This window comes from Ursus maritimus, unplaced genomic scaffold (assembly GCF_017311325.1).
Source record: "Ursus maritimus isolate PB19 unplaced genomic scaffold, ASM1731132v1 scaffold_11, whole genome shotgun sequence".
NCBI classification, from domain to species: Eukaryota; Metazoa; Chordata; class Mammalia; order Carnivora; family Ursidae; genus Ursus; species Ursus maritimus.
This window is the reverse complement of record NW_024423453.1, coordinates 43,971,773-43,991,270: the sequence shown is the minus strand read 5'-3', so window position 1 is coordinate 43,991,270 and position 19,498 is coordinate 43,971,773. Positions and strand designations below refer to the sequence as shown.

Genomic DNA, 19,498 nt, shown 5'->3' with positions numbered 1-19,498 from the left:
GCTTCTGCCACTTTGTTGGTACTAAAGAAAAACAGCGTTTGAGGATAAGGCTATCTAAGAGGAGCCATTCAACTGTATAACAACAGTGAACCGAAATTCATTTAAAGTGAAGAATTGGGAAAATTATAAAATGTACTGATAAACATGGCAGTAATAATATGGCCAATAATAACATAATATCATTTTTGTTGAAATACACACTGTCTAGAGACAAGTGGAAAAAATAATTTATTGCACATTCTCTTACACATGAACATGGAACATTTATACATATATAGATGTGCTGATATGAAATGCTAAATTTAAAGACAAACATTTTTACACAAAAGTAGTTGCACTATATTTTATAAAGGTAGGTATTAATAAATTATCAGAGATATTTAAAAACAATAGGCCAATTATTCCAATCAGGAATGCATTCTATGTCAAAATTAAAGTAACTTTTCTGAACATGATGGCCTGGATATAATCACATTCTTCCAAGCTAAGACAAAGAAGCTCATTTCTGGAAATGAAAGGCCAGAATGGCTCTTTCAGGAGTATCCCAGCAGTGTCTTCAATTTTATTCTTGGATGTGGTTAGAGAGCCTAACATTTAACCCAAGCTAATACAATAGCTCAGTGTGAAACAGTACAGCTTTTTATAACAGCTGTGTGTGGTTAATGAGATTTAATACAAGGGATATAGTATAAATGATAGAATTTTAGAGGAATTATAATGCCACATGATTTGAGTGAACAACCAAATATTTTGGTAACAGAAATGTGCATCCTCTATTTTTGAAGGAAAATGAGCATAATTCAAAATAGTCACTATTTTCTTAGCATGGTATATTAATTCTTATTTTGGGGCTCTGAAAATAAATGGCATTTTTTCCCCTAAAACTTAGAATTCACTCCTTTAGAAAATGATTTAATGATAGATACCAACACGATATAAACTTTGTTATATGTTAATATAGTCATTAAAATATACAAAGACATATACATGGAACACTAAACAGATTTGGTAAGCCATGATATGATATATACACATGACCAAATACTGTTCAGTGTCACTTCATTAAATTCAACAAGTATTTATTGGGTGCCTACCACTTGCAAATTACCATGCTCGGCAATGCTTGTGGTAGATCTTAAGACACAGAAAGCTCACATCATTCACATCTAAAGCCAAACTTCGGGTAATATACTAAACCTTGAAAATAATCAAAAGCAGAGCTAAGATTGAGTAATGAATCATGAAAGCTATACTGAGGAGAAAGGCTTGGGATAACTGCAAAGGACAAAGAGACATCTGTATCCACAGGGAATAATGGCTCCTAGGCTTGGCGTGTGACAGGGGACAACGGGAGCCCATTCTGCGGTCCTCTTCATCCCACCGTCTAACATTCAGTCGTCATCCTGGGTTGTCTCCTTTAAAGAGTGGAATAAACAGGGATTCATTTTCAGGGGTAATAAAGCTGGTAGTATCCCCCAAAATATTTTCTTTCTTTCTTTTTTTTTTTTTTTCTTTGGACGAAAGTGTGATCTGCATTCAGATCTGTTTTTCTGTCCTCCCACCCTAACTCTGCGTGAAACAGGGCCATCCACCTAAAATGAGCAACACTTGAGGTGGAGTTTAATTTATCAGAAGAACATCCGTAAGCATGCCAACACCACAAGTAAACTATTTAAAGTAAAAAGAGCAGAAAGAAGATAAAGATAAATATTTTAAAATTTGGCATTCCATTCCTTTTAGGACTTCTGCTCTACCAGCATTTTTAGGGGATGTATGCATATGGAAAACAGAGACATAAGCAGTGAGTCTCAGCACCCCCACCTCTAAAGAACCAGTCCATCAACAGGAACAGAGTATCAGCCTCACTTCTGATGCAGCGCCCTGTGCTTGGGAACAGAGTGGGCACGACCTGGGTGCGTGCAAGCCCGGTGGGAGTCGGGATTCCGGGGCAGAGGGCCAGTGTCGGAGGACTGCTCTAGCACGTGGCTTCCGGCTGCAGTAGGACCGTAGTACTAGCACGAACCGGAGGCGCCCCTACGCAATCATTCAGGTTCGGGAAGATTAGAAATTGCTCTTCGTTCTAGGAAAAGCGCACAAGGGACTAGCACGTCTGAAGATCGCCAAACATTCCACGGGGAGATAGCCTGGCCCTCGGAAGCATCGAAGCTTCGTGATTAAGAAACCTCCCATAAACTGCACTCTGATGCAGTTTGCACTCTGTCCTGATGGTGATCTCAGAACGGCTTAGGGAGCTAAGGAAAGAGGCCGGGGAGGCCCTCACAGCCCTCTCATCTCAGCGGAGTTGGAGCCAGATTATGGCGGAAGAACAACGACAAAAAGAAAAACACAACAACCAAAAACACAGTTCTTTCCCATCTGGTGCTTTTGGTTTTAATTTCATTAGAGGACAAGAGCCGGCAACCATAAAGTATACCCTAAGAAGTTTTTATTGTTCTAACTGGCTCATTAATATTTCAGTATTTCCTCTGCTTTACTTGAGAAGAGTTCATTTCTGTAAACAAGAGTTCTTTTCAAATGAAACATATTCTCAGTGATTATAATTTAGCGCTCTATTATTTATTTATTTATTTATAGCTCTCTATATTTATATTCTGTCTTTAAAAAAAGGAATTGCATGCTGATAAGTCATACCTCTGTTCCTGTATTTTTTCTGGAAAGAAACCAAACTTGCATTGGCTCCTTTTTGCCCTTCATGGACACGGGGCCTCTGTGCTCCAAGTGGAACTGTGGGTCTGAGTTCTCCGGTGTCATAAGACATCTAGAAGACAGGGGACAGGGGGGAGGGACAGACGTGGGGGGTATGGGTGTATGGAGAAAGTGACATGAACCGAAATTAGAAACCGAGACCGGAATGACACACGCGAGAGTTGTGTTTAAAGGAAACACAAGGTTTAGTAACAGCGATCATACAGGGAATTCCTGAGGGGTATGGAATCATCAAAAATGGGAGTAATGATCCAATCTTCTCAAATAAGAAATCAGCCATCCTAAGAGCATAATGACGACTGTTTAAAAATAATAAAATCACTGAGAGTTAAGCCACACGTGAAGAGACATTTTTCTTGCAAATCAGTAAATACTAAGACATGTTTTCTTACCTGTATGTGTATTCAGACACATTTATTTTTCCCTTTTCCCCAGTGGTTTCTGTTCTGCTTGTGAGGTTAACGGTATTTCCAAAAAGGCAGTATCGAGGCATCCTCTGCCCTATGACACCAGTAACTACCTCTCCAGTATGTATCCCTATTGTTATCTGCAGAAATCACAACTTTGTTTCAATAAGTTCAATCACCAAAACACCAATTTTTAATTACTTTATATTACAGAATGTAGAGTCATCATATAAAAATTCTAAGAATTTTCTAGAACTCCAAGCATATTACAGCATATTTATAAAATAAAAGAACTCCAAGAATATTTATAAAAATAAAAAACCCTCACAAAATCTGTCTTCCAAGAGAAACATTCTCTTTCTAAAGTCTGAAGATTTCAAAGATATGAATCTGGCAACTTATACAAGACGCAGGAAAGAGATTTTAAAAAATAAACCAGAAAGGACAGGAAGTTTTATCTCATCCTCATGATTTCGGTACACGGAACAGACTAGGTAATTTCAGATGGGTGGACAGATTTCCCATCTCTATGAAAAAATGGAATACAATGGGTTCGAAAAAGATTATAGTCTTTGTTCTCAACGTGTCTTTCCTTATACATAATTATTGATTGCCTGGTAAAGAATGTGAGTCAGTTGTCCAGAAAGGTCTACTACTATCATAATATATATTTTATTTACTAACCTGAACAGATTCGCCGTCCACTTGAACCTGACCAGCAATTTCCATCATGTCCAAGGCCAGGTGGCAAATGGATCGTGCATGGTGGATGCATGGCTCTGGTAAACCACTCACTGTCATATACTTATCACCAACTGTCTCCACCTAACACAGCACATATAATTTACATGCTCATTGGTTAGAATAAACATTATCGCTTCATTTGCTACCCTTATATATAAACAATGTTTTTTCAAGGCTACCAGAAACTTTAAACTTTCCTTCTCTGAATTCTTTTAAAATTCTAATACACCCAATTCCAAGATGAGACCTTGTAATTATTTGAAATTTACACACATGGCACTTGAGGTCTTTAATTACAGGCAGGTATAGGCACAGCATTATTTTCTCCCTAGTAATTCCTGGTTTCCCACCCCAGACACTCTCATAATTCAATGGGACAAATAATTACCAATATCTCCCTAAAATAATGATGTAGGGCACAAGAGCCACTGCCCAAAGCCAAGTAATTATCATGCTCATTATCCGTTTATATTTTGACGTGCTCACAAAATGTTACATTGTACCTCAGAAAACCACTATAAAATAAATAGTCTTTGTGGCACTCCTATTACTCCAGAAGCCTGGAGACGGCTTAGTTAATGTTCTTGCTTTTATGAAGGAATAATCCCCTGTCTTCATTTTTCCAATACTATATTTGTTTTTAATTGAAACAAAGAGTAGAACTGCCTTATAAATGTTTATCTTCAAGCCGGTGTTATCTGAAAGCAAATCTGAGTCCCCAGTACCCTTTTCATGCTCTCCGACTTCTTTCCTACTGCAAAGCATTTATATCTTTCAGTAAAATTGTCCCCTGCAGAGCACTACAACGAATGCTACGTTTATATTACGTATAATAAACAACGTGCACAGACTCATTAACGTCAGTGCAAATGAGCTGCTGAACGTCTCATTTTCAGTAGGGGATCAGCAGCGCTATTCCTCTTGGTTACCAGGAAGAGAAAGTTTTGTAGCAAGAGGGGATTATTTAAGAAAATGGTCAACAGTGAATACACGGAGTATGGGTGCCGCACGGCTGTAGGACTAGCGTCAGGACCTGCGGTGCCTCTGAGCGTAGGGCATTAGGATATGATCTGGACTTGCCTTGTAAACAAATGGATTTTTCCGGGAGTCCGTCAATGTGTCAAATCTGGTGTAGAGGTCATTGAGGAGGTTTACAATCTTCATGGCCCCTTCTCCAGACGCATGCTTGCTGCAGAAAGCATTGAAGCCCACAATGCCACTGAAGAGGATGGTCACGTTGTCGTATCTTTTGGCAGGCACCGGACGCTTGTGTCTCAGTTCATTGGCAACAGATGGAGGGAGGACAGAATACAGCAACCTGTTCAGTTCAGCGGGGTGGGGAAAAAGCCACAGTAACAAATGATGCTGGGAAGAGCTTTATTGCTTCTCCTGTCCGCTTCATAGAGCCTTGATGTCGTGTGTACTGTGAAGTCCTGGAGTCGTATAGGACACCCATTACTGGCCGTCTATGTAAGGGAGGTATCGAAGATACCGTAATTTATTTGTTTTAATCACATGTCTCCAAATTCAAACCAGTTCACACCAAATGAAAATAAGCCAAATGAACAAATAAGCAAAGACTGGCAATAGGAAGTCAAAGTTTTCCTCTGTGGTACTGAATTCTGACCTGCCATTATGGTTCACAGTATGAAAACTGTCATCACTAGCACTTAAAATGCTGTCTGAGTAGCATTAAAACCAGTACCACGCTTATCTCTTAGGAATAAGAAATCGACCTAAATTTGTGTAAATATTAGAAATAGATTTCTGGGCACCTGGGTGGCTCAGTCGGTTAAATGTCTGCCTTCAGCTCAGGTCATGATCTCAAGGTCCTGGGATCGAGCCCAGCATCGGGCTCCCTGCTCAGTGGGGAGTCTGCTTCTCCCTCTCCCTCTGCCCCTCTGCCCTGCTCGTGCTCTATCTTGCTCTCTCTCTGTCAAAGAAATAAATAAAAATCTTTTTAAAAAAAAGGAAAAAAAAGCAGATTTCTCCCCCAGTCTCATTCATGCCTTACTCCTCCATGGAAGAAACGGATAAAACAGAGGAAGACTGGACTAGGCAAGAAAAGATTGTATTTCTACAGGCAATACAAAGATTACTCTGATGGCTTCAGGGATTACGCCGAGGGACAAGTGTGGTAAGCACAACAGGAAGGGGATGAGAGCCGAGGGAGGACAGGAGAGAAGCAGAAACTAGGGTGACCGATGTCTCTTGGCATGAGGACCCAGTGGGACAAGTGATGCCTCTGTGTCTTTTTCTTCCCTGTAGCCAGAGGGCATTTCATGTAAGTTTAATCTTACAGGCTTCATAAAATATGTTGTTTTCAGGGCTGAAGCTGTGCCACTCCTCAATAAAACATACAGTCTGAATTGCTTTCCAAGCAGTGGGAGGAATGTAAGCTGCCTGCCCTGTGTATTTTCTGAAATTTGCAAAATACCTGGAGAGATTAGTCCAGTTAGGGCCACAAGGAAAGTGAAGAGGTCTCAAAGAAACTTCGCATGGCTTTCAGCTTCTTTATGCAAAGGTCGGGACAAGTGAATTAAGAAGCTAAGGATAAAGACGGACATTAAATGGCGTTCTCTATGTCATCCGTGTTATTAATAAATAGTTAATTGATGTGTTTATGTGTGGGCACAGCATTCATCCAAGGGCAGCTACATGCGTATCAATGCAAAGAAAAGTGATACTGCTATCAATACCTGGGTGTTCAAGAAGAATGAAATAATTCTTATGAGAAGTAAGAGAGATCAGTTCAATTTTCCAACAAGATAGTTGCCAGTTATAGAACGTAGAACACACAAGACTATGGGGAAAATCTCTTATGAACCATCCAGTGAGTTAGTGCCTTTAACTAAGATACGCAAACAAGGCCAAGTAGTATGCACACCGCATATTCAAATAAATTACTTGAAAATGAAGTATTATCTTTTTTTTTTTTTTTAGATTTTCTTTTCTCCCATGACAGGGAAAACTATTGGTATGAAATGATCAGATCATCAAATTTGTGGGTTTTTATATATCCATTTTAACTCTAAAAGTTCATATAAAGATACTAATATAGCATTTTAATTTATTAAAATTCTAACTGTTTTATTCAGAAGCATGCACAAAAGACAATTTTATTCCTTAAGTTTCAATTACATCATATACATTTTTGAAGTTATTGAAGCTTAAGGAAGTATTATCTTTAATGCTACTTGTACAATATTTCACAATTTAATCCACCATTCAAAGAAAAATGATAGTTTTAGATTTTGTTATTTTTTTAAAGATTTATTTATTTGAGAGAGAGCGAGACAGAGAGAGAGAACACGCGGGGGGGTGAGGGGCAAAAGGAAAGAGAGAGTCTCTCAAGCAGACTCCCCGATGAGCACAGAGCCTGAAGCGGGGCTCCATCTCACAACCCTGAGATCACAACCTCAGCCAAAACCAAGAGGCCAGTGCTGAACTGACTGAGCTACCCAGGCACCCCAGATTTTCTTATTTTTATTAACATGTCATTACAGATGTAATTGTCGTGATTACAGATGACATCACAATCTGTCAAATTCATAGCTGCCAAGCCCTAAAATAACCCAGACTCCAAGAAATCTTTTTTAACAGACAATGGCCAATTCTAAGTACAGTGTTGAAAGTAACCCTCCGCACCCAGGCAGCCCCCGGCACACGGAAGATGCTCAGTACAGAGCTCTCCCAGGAAGGAATGAATGAATGGAGAGTTCCACTCTAAATAACGCATTTGAATTACTGTACTGATTTTCCGAGAGAGAGATTTTGGCAACTGTTCTTTCAACGTGGTTTGTAAAAATAGAAGACATATTTCCACTACCATTAAGACTGATTTATTTCTGTACTCATAATTTCTTTTTAAGTGACGTGGAAGATTGTATTTACTACCCCGGAGCCACAGCGGGTTGCCTGCCTCTTTGGTGTGGTGATCAGACTTAACTGTAGCGGGTCACAACTTACAATGCCCTTCCTTCACCACCAGGTTACGTTCTTACGTGTCTGTCTTCTTCTTTTCATCTTCCAAGGCTCTTAACGTGAGCTGCAGCCTGTCTGTGAGGATTTCCAGTTCTTGGGTCAGTTTGTATTCCTCTCTGAATTGTTCTCCCAAAAGAACGAGATCGCGTGTGGCATCGTGCAGAGGGATGTCACTCAGATACAGACCTCTCCTTGTCAGATCGTCCAGATTCATCACACTGTGATACAGGCAAATGAGGCGAAATCAGTGCCAACATGTCTACATAATCCCCAGCCTGATGACTGTCGGGTATACTGCTGTCATGTCCTACCATTCAATTTCTCCTACCCATTCAACAGGTCCAGCTAAAGACAAGAAAAATGTGGCGAGTCACATGAAGACTATAACTTCATTCTTTTATAGATTTAAAAATCTGTCAAAGAGCAGGGAACCTGACATACGTTTTGCCAAATCACACTTTTTGATGCCATTGGCCTAAATTGAAAGATAAGGTAGAAACCTGTCCTGTGTGACCTGATCAGTTATTTAACACAAGGCTGTTATTTACAGCTATCACATTTTCCCCCTCATGATAAAAAGAAGAAGAAAAAGTTCTTTTTATGCTCTGAAACAGGGATAATAGTCTTTGGGGAAACCAGTTCCTTTTTGCCTTACGGATTCTGACTCTTGTAACTGGTTACTTTTCCCTTTTAGACGCAATGATTAAAAGTTTATAATCAGATTCAAGACCTGATGTATTTTATGTATTTATGACTTTTTGATCTGTATTTTCTGTGCTACTCTTCCTTCCGGTTCTAGTTTCTTCTACTACTCTTGTTTTCTTTGAAAATTTTTCTCATTTTTGAAACATTATTTAAACTTGTTAGATTTTATGCATCTCCGTAACCTAAGTTATTTTACCTAAGTTATTTTTAGAATACCATACTAATATTTATTGATTCAGCAATGATCTCTTGACTGCTTTTTAAAGCTTTATTTTTTTTGGCTAAAATGTCTTAAATGTTTTTGGCTTGAATTCTTTAAATACAAAGTAATTACTTCTGGGCATTCGCAATAAGAATTTCTTTCAAATGACAAAAGCTTTGACTTTACTGAAGAATTTTAGATTGATAAAATGTCTCCTTGTTATACATTCTTAGCAGAAATGTCCACAAATCAAAACAAAAATTAGCATGTTGATATAGAAAAATAAAATGATCAAAGAGTTTACTAATGAACCACACGGTCTCTTTAGATTTTGCTAAAATGCATATGTATGTTAAGGGTCACTCTCCGAGCAGACCCATCTGAAAAGAGGCCAGATCATCTTCCAAATGGTATACAAGACCTGCCCATGAGCAGAGAAACAAAAGATTATAAATTTAAAATGAAAACGGCTGAAAATGCTCCTTAGAAAACAATCAAATTATGCCTCATTTTTCTAAAAATTTACTTATTATTTTAATGAACTATTAACTGTTTTTTTCTAAAGTTAAACTAATCATCTTGAAATTATTTACTTTACAAGTAAAACTGCTTTTAGGTGATCTCATTTAATGTGAGTACAAACCTTTCTATACACATGAACAGGTACCATAGGACAAACTGTGAATGTGTCACTATGTGACCAATTTCTGCATAAAGTAATTACCAAAAAGACTCCAAACTGTCTTCTTCTGTTTCCAAAGAGAACTTTATTTCCATGAATAGAAATTGTCCCTACTGAAAAGCTGTCATTCTACTAAAGTGCAACTTGAAAAGAGGCAGAAGAAATACTTATTTCAGAAATTTTAAGGCATTATCTTTAAATGAAAGGTGGTCATGGTGGACTTAAAATTTTTAGCCAATAGCTCACCAAAACATGCTTTATTCAGTGTGTTACTAAATAATGTGTGTAGCTTTCAGTTATATGAAGTTATAAAATCACAAAATATCACCTAACAAGTTCCAGTTACCTTTTGCTATTTTTCCAAGTAAATTTAGATATATTTTCTTATTCTGAGTGCCCATGCATCTTTTAGTAGAACGGTTTGTCAAATTGGAAAAACAGCATCCCACAGTTTTACTTCCCTCTGATGTTTATTATAAATAGCACAATTTACACAAATTTCAGTGTAATAATATATTTTGAATAGTGAATCCTGATTAAAGTCGCTATATATTTTTGATATAAAATAGTTCAAATCCAGAAAAAATTTTAAAAAGTTATTTCTCAGTGCCAAACATACCCATGTATTCATGTCATGATATTAGGTGCTTACAGAACTGCTTTTCTATGTGACACCTCTTTGGAACGTATAAAACTATAGAATTAGCTACCTGCAGATTAGATTTTTCCATATCTAATGGCATAAACAGCAGACTGATTAAGACAGGACAAATAAAAAAGAATATATGCTGTCTTCTGAGCTTATTCCAAATGTTAAATGAAATTATCCTTGTTATAGACAGGTATAAGGGTTGTAATATCTAATTACAATTAGAACATGTAGACATGATTAAATAAAATGTTATTGAATTTCTTTTAGCTAAAGACGGGTACTTATATCCATTATAATTAATCTAAAAAATGATTACCTTGGTGAACACAGAAAAAGTATGCTATCTGCTTCAGGTAAGTAGATCATTTGACCCTTGAGACGTAAGCAGCTGATCTCAGTCCCAGTCAGTTCATCCTCACATTCTAATTTCTCTACATCCAACAATCCTTCCTTGAAAAGGCAAGACATAACCATTAACTAGTACTTTTCTCCCTACCGAACAATTCAGCAAAAAAGGACACGCATGCTTCATTTCCCACCAAACCAAAAGGGAGAAGAATAAATGCACCAAGTCGATGAAAATGGGCATTTCACCGAAATGGTACCAGGTACTAAGCCAAGTGGCTACCTGGCAAACCGACACTGCAGAAAAGCAAATTGACTAGCTCCTTTGAACCCAGAAAGACAACAGCGGTACTACTGTTGGCATATTTGTTTAAAGCTTCCATGAATCGTATTTCTGATTTTCTAGTATGGCTACAACACATAATACTAAGTTCTAGCAAAGAATAAACCAAGCATCTCCACTCCCCATGCCTGCATTCACAGAACAACTGGGAGTGGTTCCAAATACATAAAGTATGTGTGGGTGAGGCCTTTGCGAGGGCTGCAGGAAGGACAAGATGGGTACTCTACGACCCTTTTGCTGTACCAATCTGAAGAACGGAAACTATGAGATCTGGGTGCTACCTAAATAATCAACTGCATGAATATGTTACCACTCTTATTTTCCCACAAAAATGCCATGAAGAATAATAGACAAATAAAGGAAAAATTAAATCAGGGCTTTGGTTGAAGTTTAAAAACATTTTCTTTATCAGTTTTGAATTCTAAAATAGCACATGGTAGCTTTAGGGGGTAAAAGATGTTTGTTTTATTACATGAGACTGAGCTGTCCCAATGAGAGAGTCTCAAAATTTATTTTTGTTAATTCTGATTAGTTGATAAAAGTTCCACTGGCCCTCAGGCAAACCAAAAATCAGTAACATTGCCTTTGAAATAGGACTCTCTCTGAGGTTTTGGTTGGGATCTGTCTATGCTTTCTTCATATCATAGGATGGTAGAGTAGCTAACTTTCTCTCAGGGCCATCTCTAATTTGTAGCATCCCTTACTCACTCACATTGAAAGAAATAATATCTTGATTACCTTGCTTCTCAATACGAAAACTGTATTGATGTGTGAAAGGATCCCATGGAAACTAATGTCAATATGAGGACGAACGAGAGAGAAGACAGACAACAGGCTGCAGTTCCCAGGCTGGAGCTATGACGTAGATGAAAAGAAAAGAACATGTGATTCAAGCTGAAATAATTCTTTTGATTTGAGATTAGATTAAGCCAGTTCAGTAAGACTTAAAAATAAAAAACCATAATTATTTGGTAGGGGAATTGCCTCAACTATGGACTCCTCTCTTGACCTATGTCACTCAGCAATCAAATGGGCACCATATTGTTGCATGAACGTGAAACCTAATATGGCTTCAGAGTACTCCTATTCAAATATAAGCTAATGTAAGTAAGGGAAGCATTTTCAAAGAAGAAAGAATAGAAATCTATCTTTAAAAAATGTAGTATGAGGTATCAAATGCCTGTGGCTTAACACAAAATTTAAATAGCAAAACCACCAGCAAACACTCATAGTTTATTAAGAGATGGTTAATAATAATAATAGGTAACAGTTAATAATTGTTTAGACATTGGACCAAATGTTCTTTATGCACTCTGTCAACTCATTGTAATGAAGGGAAAATAGGCAGAGAACAGTGAGGTAATGTGCTCACACTCATACAGTGAGAGAGGCTGGGCCAACAAGAGAGCCTGCTCTATACATTACCCTGCTTCTCGATGTACGGGTTGACAACAGACCCCATCTGGGCTCATCCTCAACTTATAAGCCTCTTTAATATAAGTGGGAAGTATCTCTAAACGTGTTAGGTACAACTTCAAAAGTTAGGTGAGAGAAAAAAGTAGAAAGGATTTTTCAAATGGGTCTGAATAATACAAGACAAATGTAGACTTTCGTTATCGTTGCAACTGTTGTCCTTTGATGCTTTGTCTGCTCAACCCCATGAGAATCTACCATTTTTCTCTTTAGTGTTTGTAAAATTCCCTCCTTTTCCCTGAAAATGTCAATGATTGACTTTGAAAGCTATTTTCGGTCAGCATATATTTACTCAATGAATGATTAAATGAAAGATGCTTGTTACCAGAAAATCACCCATTTTCTCATTAAAAGAAAAAAAATTCCATATGATTTTTCCACTGTCCCTGTAAGTGACTAAAACAGAAAACTAAGTAAATAAGTAGCTCTCCTAGAGAAAGTTGCAGTATGCTCAAATATACTTCACTCACATTTCAAAAATGTATACGATATATGATGTGTTGTACATTACACGATATACAGTCAATGTGTTAAATGAATAAATGGCCATATGTAACAATGGCGTCTTCATGGCCTTTTGTCTCAGGCCTCAAGGAAGCGTGAGGTCATTTTACCTGGGGAAGCACTCTGTATATGGCATTGCCACACTGAGTAACCATTAGGTCCCGGTCAAATATTATGTGAAAAGGAAAAGCTTTGCAGAAGGTATATGGGCTGATGCGTGATTCCTGGGTACCATTTTCTTCAAATCTATCAAGATCTTCATAAAAGTCTTCTTCTTTTGATTCTTTTTCTTCAATTAAAAATTGAGTATGATCACATTCTTCATTTCTTTGTTGAATAACCTGGATTTCAAAGGGGGAGATGGTGTTGATTGTCTGCATTTCAGTTTGGTTAAAATACATAAATACCAAGAAGCTGGTTAGGAGAATTACGTTTAGAGGGTTAATTAGAAAATAGGAATCTATGCAAATACTATGCATGTCTTAAATAGGAAACTATTTCTAGACATTGTCTTGTGCAATGAGAAGACTGAATCATTATTTACAATAAAATTGCAAATCTGGTATTGGTCCTTTAGTAACCCAGACAGCCTCTTGGGTAGAATTAGGAGAAAAGCACTCCCTTGTCCTGTAGGCTCAGCCCACTCAGCCAGGTACACCTGTTCAGTGAACGATCTACAAACCATACAAAGTGGCTCTATTTAATACGATAAAAAATGATATTCGCAGAAGGAAATGAAATAATAGCGATACATATTTTAAAATACATGCAATGTCATGTGGCTCAGTTAAGTTAAACACCCGACTCTTAATTTTGGCTCAAGTCATGATCTCCGGGTCATGAAATCAAGCCCATGTTGGGCTCTGAACGCATTGAGGAGTCTGCTTGAGATTCTCTCTCGCCCTCTGCCCCTCCCCCTGCACCCACTAAATAAATAAATAAAATCTTTAAAAAAATACATCCAACGTCATTTTTATCCATCAGCTGGCAATTATACAAAATACCAAATTGGGTAAGACACAGAAAAAGAGTCACCTCAAATACCACTAGTGGGAGGGGATCTTAATTAAACTTTCTGAAGGGTGGATCGATAATATACAAGTAATCCCAAAAAAGTTCTATATTCTCTGATTTAATTACAAATCTAGGAACTCATTCTAAGGAAGCAATCGTAATAGCGAGTAAACCTCTACAATTGAAAGAAATTAAATTTCTAAAATATTTGGGATGCCTGGGTGGCTCAGTCGGTTAAGCATCTGCCTTCAGCTCAGGTTATGATCCCAGGGTCCTGGGATGGAGCCCCGCATCAGGCTCCCTGCTCAGCGGGGAGCCTGCTTCTCCCTCTGCCTGCCACTCCCCCTGCTTGTGTGCTCTCTCGCTCTCTCTGACAAATGGATAAAGTCTTTACAAATAAATAAATAAATAATAAAAAAATAAAATATAATTCATAGGCAAATACATGATTAAGGAATAGAGAAGATTTTCTTTTTCTTTTGAGTTTAAGAAACTACAAACGACACATCCCCTTCGAAAGGGAAATACTATATCTCAACTGCAGCCAGATCCAAATGGGAAGTAGTTGGGGCAACAGTTCTTCAGTTACAGCTAAATGAAGGCAGAATGTTGCTCTTTTTCGCTTTTTCTCTTCAGGATTTCGTTGCAGCACACTCTGAGACTGCAGAACGAATCACAGCGAACATGGACGCTGTTGTATACATTCTTTCAAACACAGTTTCCTGACTACTCTCAGTGTCATACTTGTCTACTACACTGGCTAAATATTAGTATTCTTATTTATGATTTCAACATTCTGCCCCATTAAGGTTGATTTCTCTAAAGTTTCATAAACAAAATAAAATTCTATCTTAAAATTCAAGCCTAATTTTGATGTTCTGCTCTGATTCCATTTTAGCTGCTGGAACTGAATTATATGCAACCCTAAATTTAATAATTAATTCCTCAATTCTGCTCTTTTGCTTTGATTAAATTGTTGAAACGAACTGCTCATTGATCATATTTTTAACCTCTCCTTGGTATATTACTTCTTGACATGGTATAACATTCCTTAAGTAGTTAAATTGTCAAGTAGCTCTGGACCTGTTAAGCTTACAGATTCCATGTAAGAATACTTCGGGAAATTAAAACAGTGCCTTTGACAAAAATTAAACATACAGAACTAACTAAAAATGAAAATATTTCAGAATTCTGTGCTGGAGTACTTGAATTAATAAAGGCCACAAGGCAATCTAAATACTGTATAAAGTAAGCCATGTAATTAAGTAAAAGCTTGAATTTTATAGAGTGCGCTAATGGCTGCCAACCTTCCATAATAAATACTCTAATAACCATAACAACTGCAGGATCCAAGTGTGCCCTAATTTGTGTCTCTTTCCTGAAGTTTCTGTGTGCTTGTCTCTTGCTCATCTTGCCTAAACAAAAGACAAAACCAAGAGTAGACGATGTAGTGTGCGTAAAGCCCCTGATGAAGGCTCACTTAGTATAGATGAAGTGCTAGTTTGGTGTCGGGATCAAAGATAAGAAATGAAAGGCTTCTAATATTTTGACTAAATTCCAGTGGGATTCCTGATCATGGATCAGTTTTGGTTCTTTGCCCAAGGTTTTAATTTCACTTTTATATGTCTCTGGATTTGATAATGTCAAGTTACATAGAGTCCCACTCTCTGGTTGTAGAAAAACCAAGGCTGCACCTGGGAATCACCAACAAGGGGCCCCATGAAGTGTCGACACCAACTCCTGAAAGAAAGAAAACCACAAAGCCTAACGTGACACCACTAGCTGCACTATATGGGACACTTTCTCAATATCATCAATTTAAATGCTACAATTTTGATTTGGTAGGATACTGTACTTAATGTTTGGGCTTCACGTATGTGCTAGAACGTAACACCGACATCTAGGAAATACCCATAAAGGAAAAAAGCTGAAATAGTATATTCCTCTCCCTAACTTTCTCAAACTTAGGGCAACTGAAAAGGGGCTCTAGAGGCTGAACGTGCTGGGCCCACAAAAAGTAGTTGACTACGAGAGACCGTGCGGGTCAGAAAGAGTCAAACGCCGGTCTCTTTACTGCACAGCGCCAAGAGCGTGTAATATCAACAGCAACACACCTTTCAAAGTATAAGACCCGGCTTCTTTCACCTCGTAATCTAATTCTTTTTTTTAAAAAAAGAACAAAAGTTTTAGATCACAAAATGAGAGATTCCAACCATATTTCAGGGACAGACAAAAAAAAATCTACAAAGAAATAGTGAACAGCAAAACAATATCTAATTTTATATTCTCTTAGAATTAGACTATCCACATGATGGGTTTTCTGTATGCTGAAGGCTACAGCTTAGCCAGTCACAGGTCCTTCTGCTGCCCAGCTGGTGTGTGCTCACAGGAGATGCAAACTAAGTTTCGTGTGGCCTTAAGCAATGTATAATTGGAAAGAGATATCTGCTGCCACAAGGAAAAAATATCCTGTAGAATGACTCTCAGGGCCAAATATAGACTATTGCTGGTGCAGCACTGTTACGGCTCAAGTGCGCCTCCGATGAGGTCCACTGGCAGTGATAACTAAAGGTAAATTCACGGAGCATCACGTTTAATATTCTCTAAGTCAGATGCAGTCAGAAGAGCCTCCGTCACTGACCATTACCTTCATGTCTATTTCGGTGCCATGTATCTGTTGAGCTACTGTTTTGATGATTCCGATGACAATATCCTGAAGTCCTTCTCTCTCTGAGTAGTAGTGCAGGATGAGTCCTTTGCCCTTCTCTGCATCGGTGCACCTGAAGGAAGGCGCGCGCATACCTGGGTAGATAGTAGCGAGGTGGTCGTGCAGGGCATCAAGGTTCTGCAACAAAGAGGAAATGGGATGAATAAATGATGTCTCCACAGCGGCAGCTGACACTGAGAAAGCAAGATAAGGAAACAGGGCTCGAATCTGAGGTTAGTTGGCAGAATGAGTGAGGCAACGTTCACACAGCACAACCTTCCCCTGTGCCCCGAGACAACTGTAAGGTAGGAGCCATCGAGAGCTTAAAGCTAAAGTAGTATGATGAAAACAACCGTCTGAGGCTATTAACAGTTAATACACTTTAAAGAAGGATAAGTAAGTGGTATGTAAGAAGAACGACCGAAGCAAGAAAAACATAGTTATGGGCTAAAGCAAAGATACGCATATTTACAGGAGTTTGGGGAAGTTGTGTATGCATGTTATGATACACACTATGGATGCCCAAAGTGATCACATACTACCGTCTCTTTACACTACAATCCTAGAAAGTATTAACGCAAAAAATTGTATCCATGATAAGCATATGAAACATAAGCATATTATTTTAAGAGGTAATATTTTAGAATTAAAAACATAAAGTAGCAGGATTGTTTCATATTCATTAGTAGCCCCCAATCAAGACACAGCGTCACAGCTGACCTGTGAAATAATTATCTTTTGGAACGGAATCTTGGAAAACGAATACTGTAACCAAGAAATATTTTCTGTACTTGTAGATCTGCTATAAACATAGAACATACCAAACTCCCCAGAATCCTGTATTACTCACTGATACACAAAACTTATTTATATAAAGATCACCAGGAGAAATGGTGCGAACTATATGTTTTATTTGGTCCAACATGGTCTTTCAAATAACAGTTCACAATGTGTTAGCGTGTGTGGTACACATATGTGGTAGGATACACACAGCACAGCATGGTATGAGAATTAAGAGTGAGGTAGCTTTAGAATTAAGCAGACTTTGATTTAAAACATGACATTGTCCTCAGCCCTAGAATAGCAGGGAACAGAACTGTCAACACCCGAATGAGCAAGGAAACAATTATCCCGTAGACATAGTCCTGCTGGCACCTTCACTATAGTCTAGTGAATCCTTAATGGACTTTGACCTAAAAAATACAGAGTAAATTTGTGTTGTTTTAGGCACTTATATTTGTGGTAATTTGCTGCGGTAGCAATAAAAACTAATAAATAAACAAATAGTAACTGGTCATTATTACTGAAAACAAATGGGTAAAATAAAATAGTTTCAGAATCCCATGAACATAACAGAATGCATCAAAAAATAAGGTGCTGGAGAGAGGCCAAAACTAAGCTACGGTTCTAGTTCCAGATATCTCAAAGAAGCCAATTTAGGGAAACAGAAGTATCCAGTAAGATATTAAAAAGCACGTACAAGGTGGCTCCATGGGTGCCCAAATTCGAGAAGTACTCCACCAGGGCACCGATGGCACTGTGGTTTAGTTTTCCGTCGCCTCCATTCAAAGACTCATTCATTCTATAGTCACTCCATATGCGCTATGTATTATGAACTGTATGAGGTACAGGCCGGGGCAAGGTAGAGAGTCAGATACAAATCTGCATGACATGGACCTTGACTTTAAGCAGCTCATGGTTCATTTCACAAACAAATATGCAGAGTGGCTTTTGATAAATATTGGGGCCAGTAGCTCAGACTGAAAGAATGGGGTTCAAAGATTTCAAAGTGAAGAGAAGCCCTCAGCGAGGTTATGAAAGGTGGACATTCTGATTCAGATAATTGTTTCAACAGTCTTCTCAACTGGGTGAATCTGGTTTCTTTTTCAATTGCCTTCATGCCTAGTGATTTTTGTTTTCTTCCTGAAAATTACACCTGTTATAATCCAATCAGGCCAGCTCTTAACAAAAATTTCAGTTTGTCCTGATTGCCTCTAGAGGTTGCTATTGCCATATCAAAGGAATCCAATATGGCAGACACTAAGTATTGGACAGTTTCTAGAAACTGCAAGCCACTGAAGGGCTTAAAACTATTTTACTTCGTTGAGTTGTAGGAAGTTTTTCCTCTAAGTTTTCCTCATGAAAATTCTTCCCTGGAAAGAGAAGACGTGAAGACTGTTCTTTCATAACTCTTCCAGATCCCTTCTACTACCACCGGTGTTGCAAAAAAAATGTGAGAGAAAATCTGGTGAGAAGAAAAATCACGAAAGAAGTTTGATACTTATTTCCACTTCTCACAAAGTAAAACTGAGCTTGTCACTGCATCTGGGAAATGTCCTAATGTAATCAGGCCCGGGGACTATGCTGTGGCTGATTCCAAAGAAAAAGGAAATTGAGTCGCACGATAATTTGAAATATGTCTCTTGATTTCTTTACATTTTTCCTCTACAAAATGTTCAAATATATCACAAGTCAATATGCCAACATCACTTCATACTCACCTACTTTCATCTCGTGTCATACTGTACCATTAGCACATTTCTATATGCAACGAAACAGATGGCCTGAGACAGTACCAACTGGCACCATTTACATTAGCAGTACCATCGACGCCGACGAAGGCCAAAGATGGGCCGGGATAGACCACGCCCACGTTGCCACGAGTCACACAAAGGCAGACACTGCACCTTACATGTGGACCCATTTTAATTTATATAAAAATACCGATAATACTAAGGTATTAAAATTGTTAATAAAATATTGCTTAAAGTGATCACTGCAAAGCAAGTGAAATACTGAAACACACCAAGTCAGAGTGTTCATTTTGAAGTTTTTGTGGTAACCCACTCTCCGGAGGTTTACTGTTTTAAATGAATCTGCTATTAATTACATGGACAAGTAAAGCACTTTCCTGGAGCATAAAAGATTTAACACCACTTAATCTAAGATTGATTTTCTTTAGATAGTATCTGACATACAAAATACTCTTGGGATTTCTCTAGTTACAGC

At 38.1% G+C, this 19,498-nt stretch overlaps 1 protein-coding gene across 4 annotated transcripts in view; it reads right to left on the bottom strand.

Annotated features, from left to right (window-relative positions):
* Positions 1 to 215: 215 nt before the first annotated feature.
* Positions 216 to 19,498, bottom strand: part of GUCY1B1 (guanylate cyclase 1 soluble subunit beta 1) — a 47,670-nt gene continuing 28,387 nt past the window's right edge. For all 4 annotated transcript variants that reach the window (XM_040626389.1, XM_040626391.1, XM_040626390.1 and 1 more), the window contains 10 exons: positions 16,430 to 16,627; positions 12,879 to 13,109; positions 11,530 to 11,646; positions 10,420 to 10,553; positions 7,883 to 8,080; positions 4,959 to 5,196; positions 3,819 to 3,959; positions 3,120 to 3,274; positions 2,653 to 2,779; positions 216 to 1,415 (listed from right to left, as the gene is read on the bottom strand). In XM_040626389.1, the coding sequence (XP_040482323.1) occupies positions 1,392 to 1,415; positions 2,653 to 2,779; positions 3,120 to 3,274; positions 3,819 to 3,959; positions 4,959 to 5,196; positions 7,883 to 8,080; positions 10,420 to 10,553; positions 11,530 to 11,646; positions 12,879 to 13,109; positions 16,430 to 16,627 (1,563 nt within the window). In that variant the 3' untranslated portion in view covers positions 216 to 1,391. The remainder of the gene's footprint in view (positions 1,416 to 2,652; positions 2,780 to 3,119; positions 3,275 to 3,818; positions 3,960 to 4,958; positions 5,197 to 7,882; positions 8,081 to 10,419; positions 10,554 to 11,529; positions 11,647 to 12,878; positions 13,110 to 16,429; positions 16,628 to 19,498) is intronic.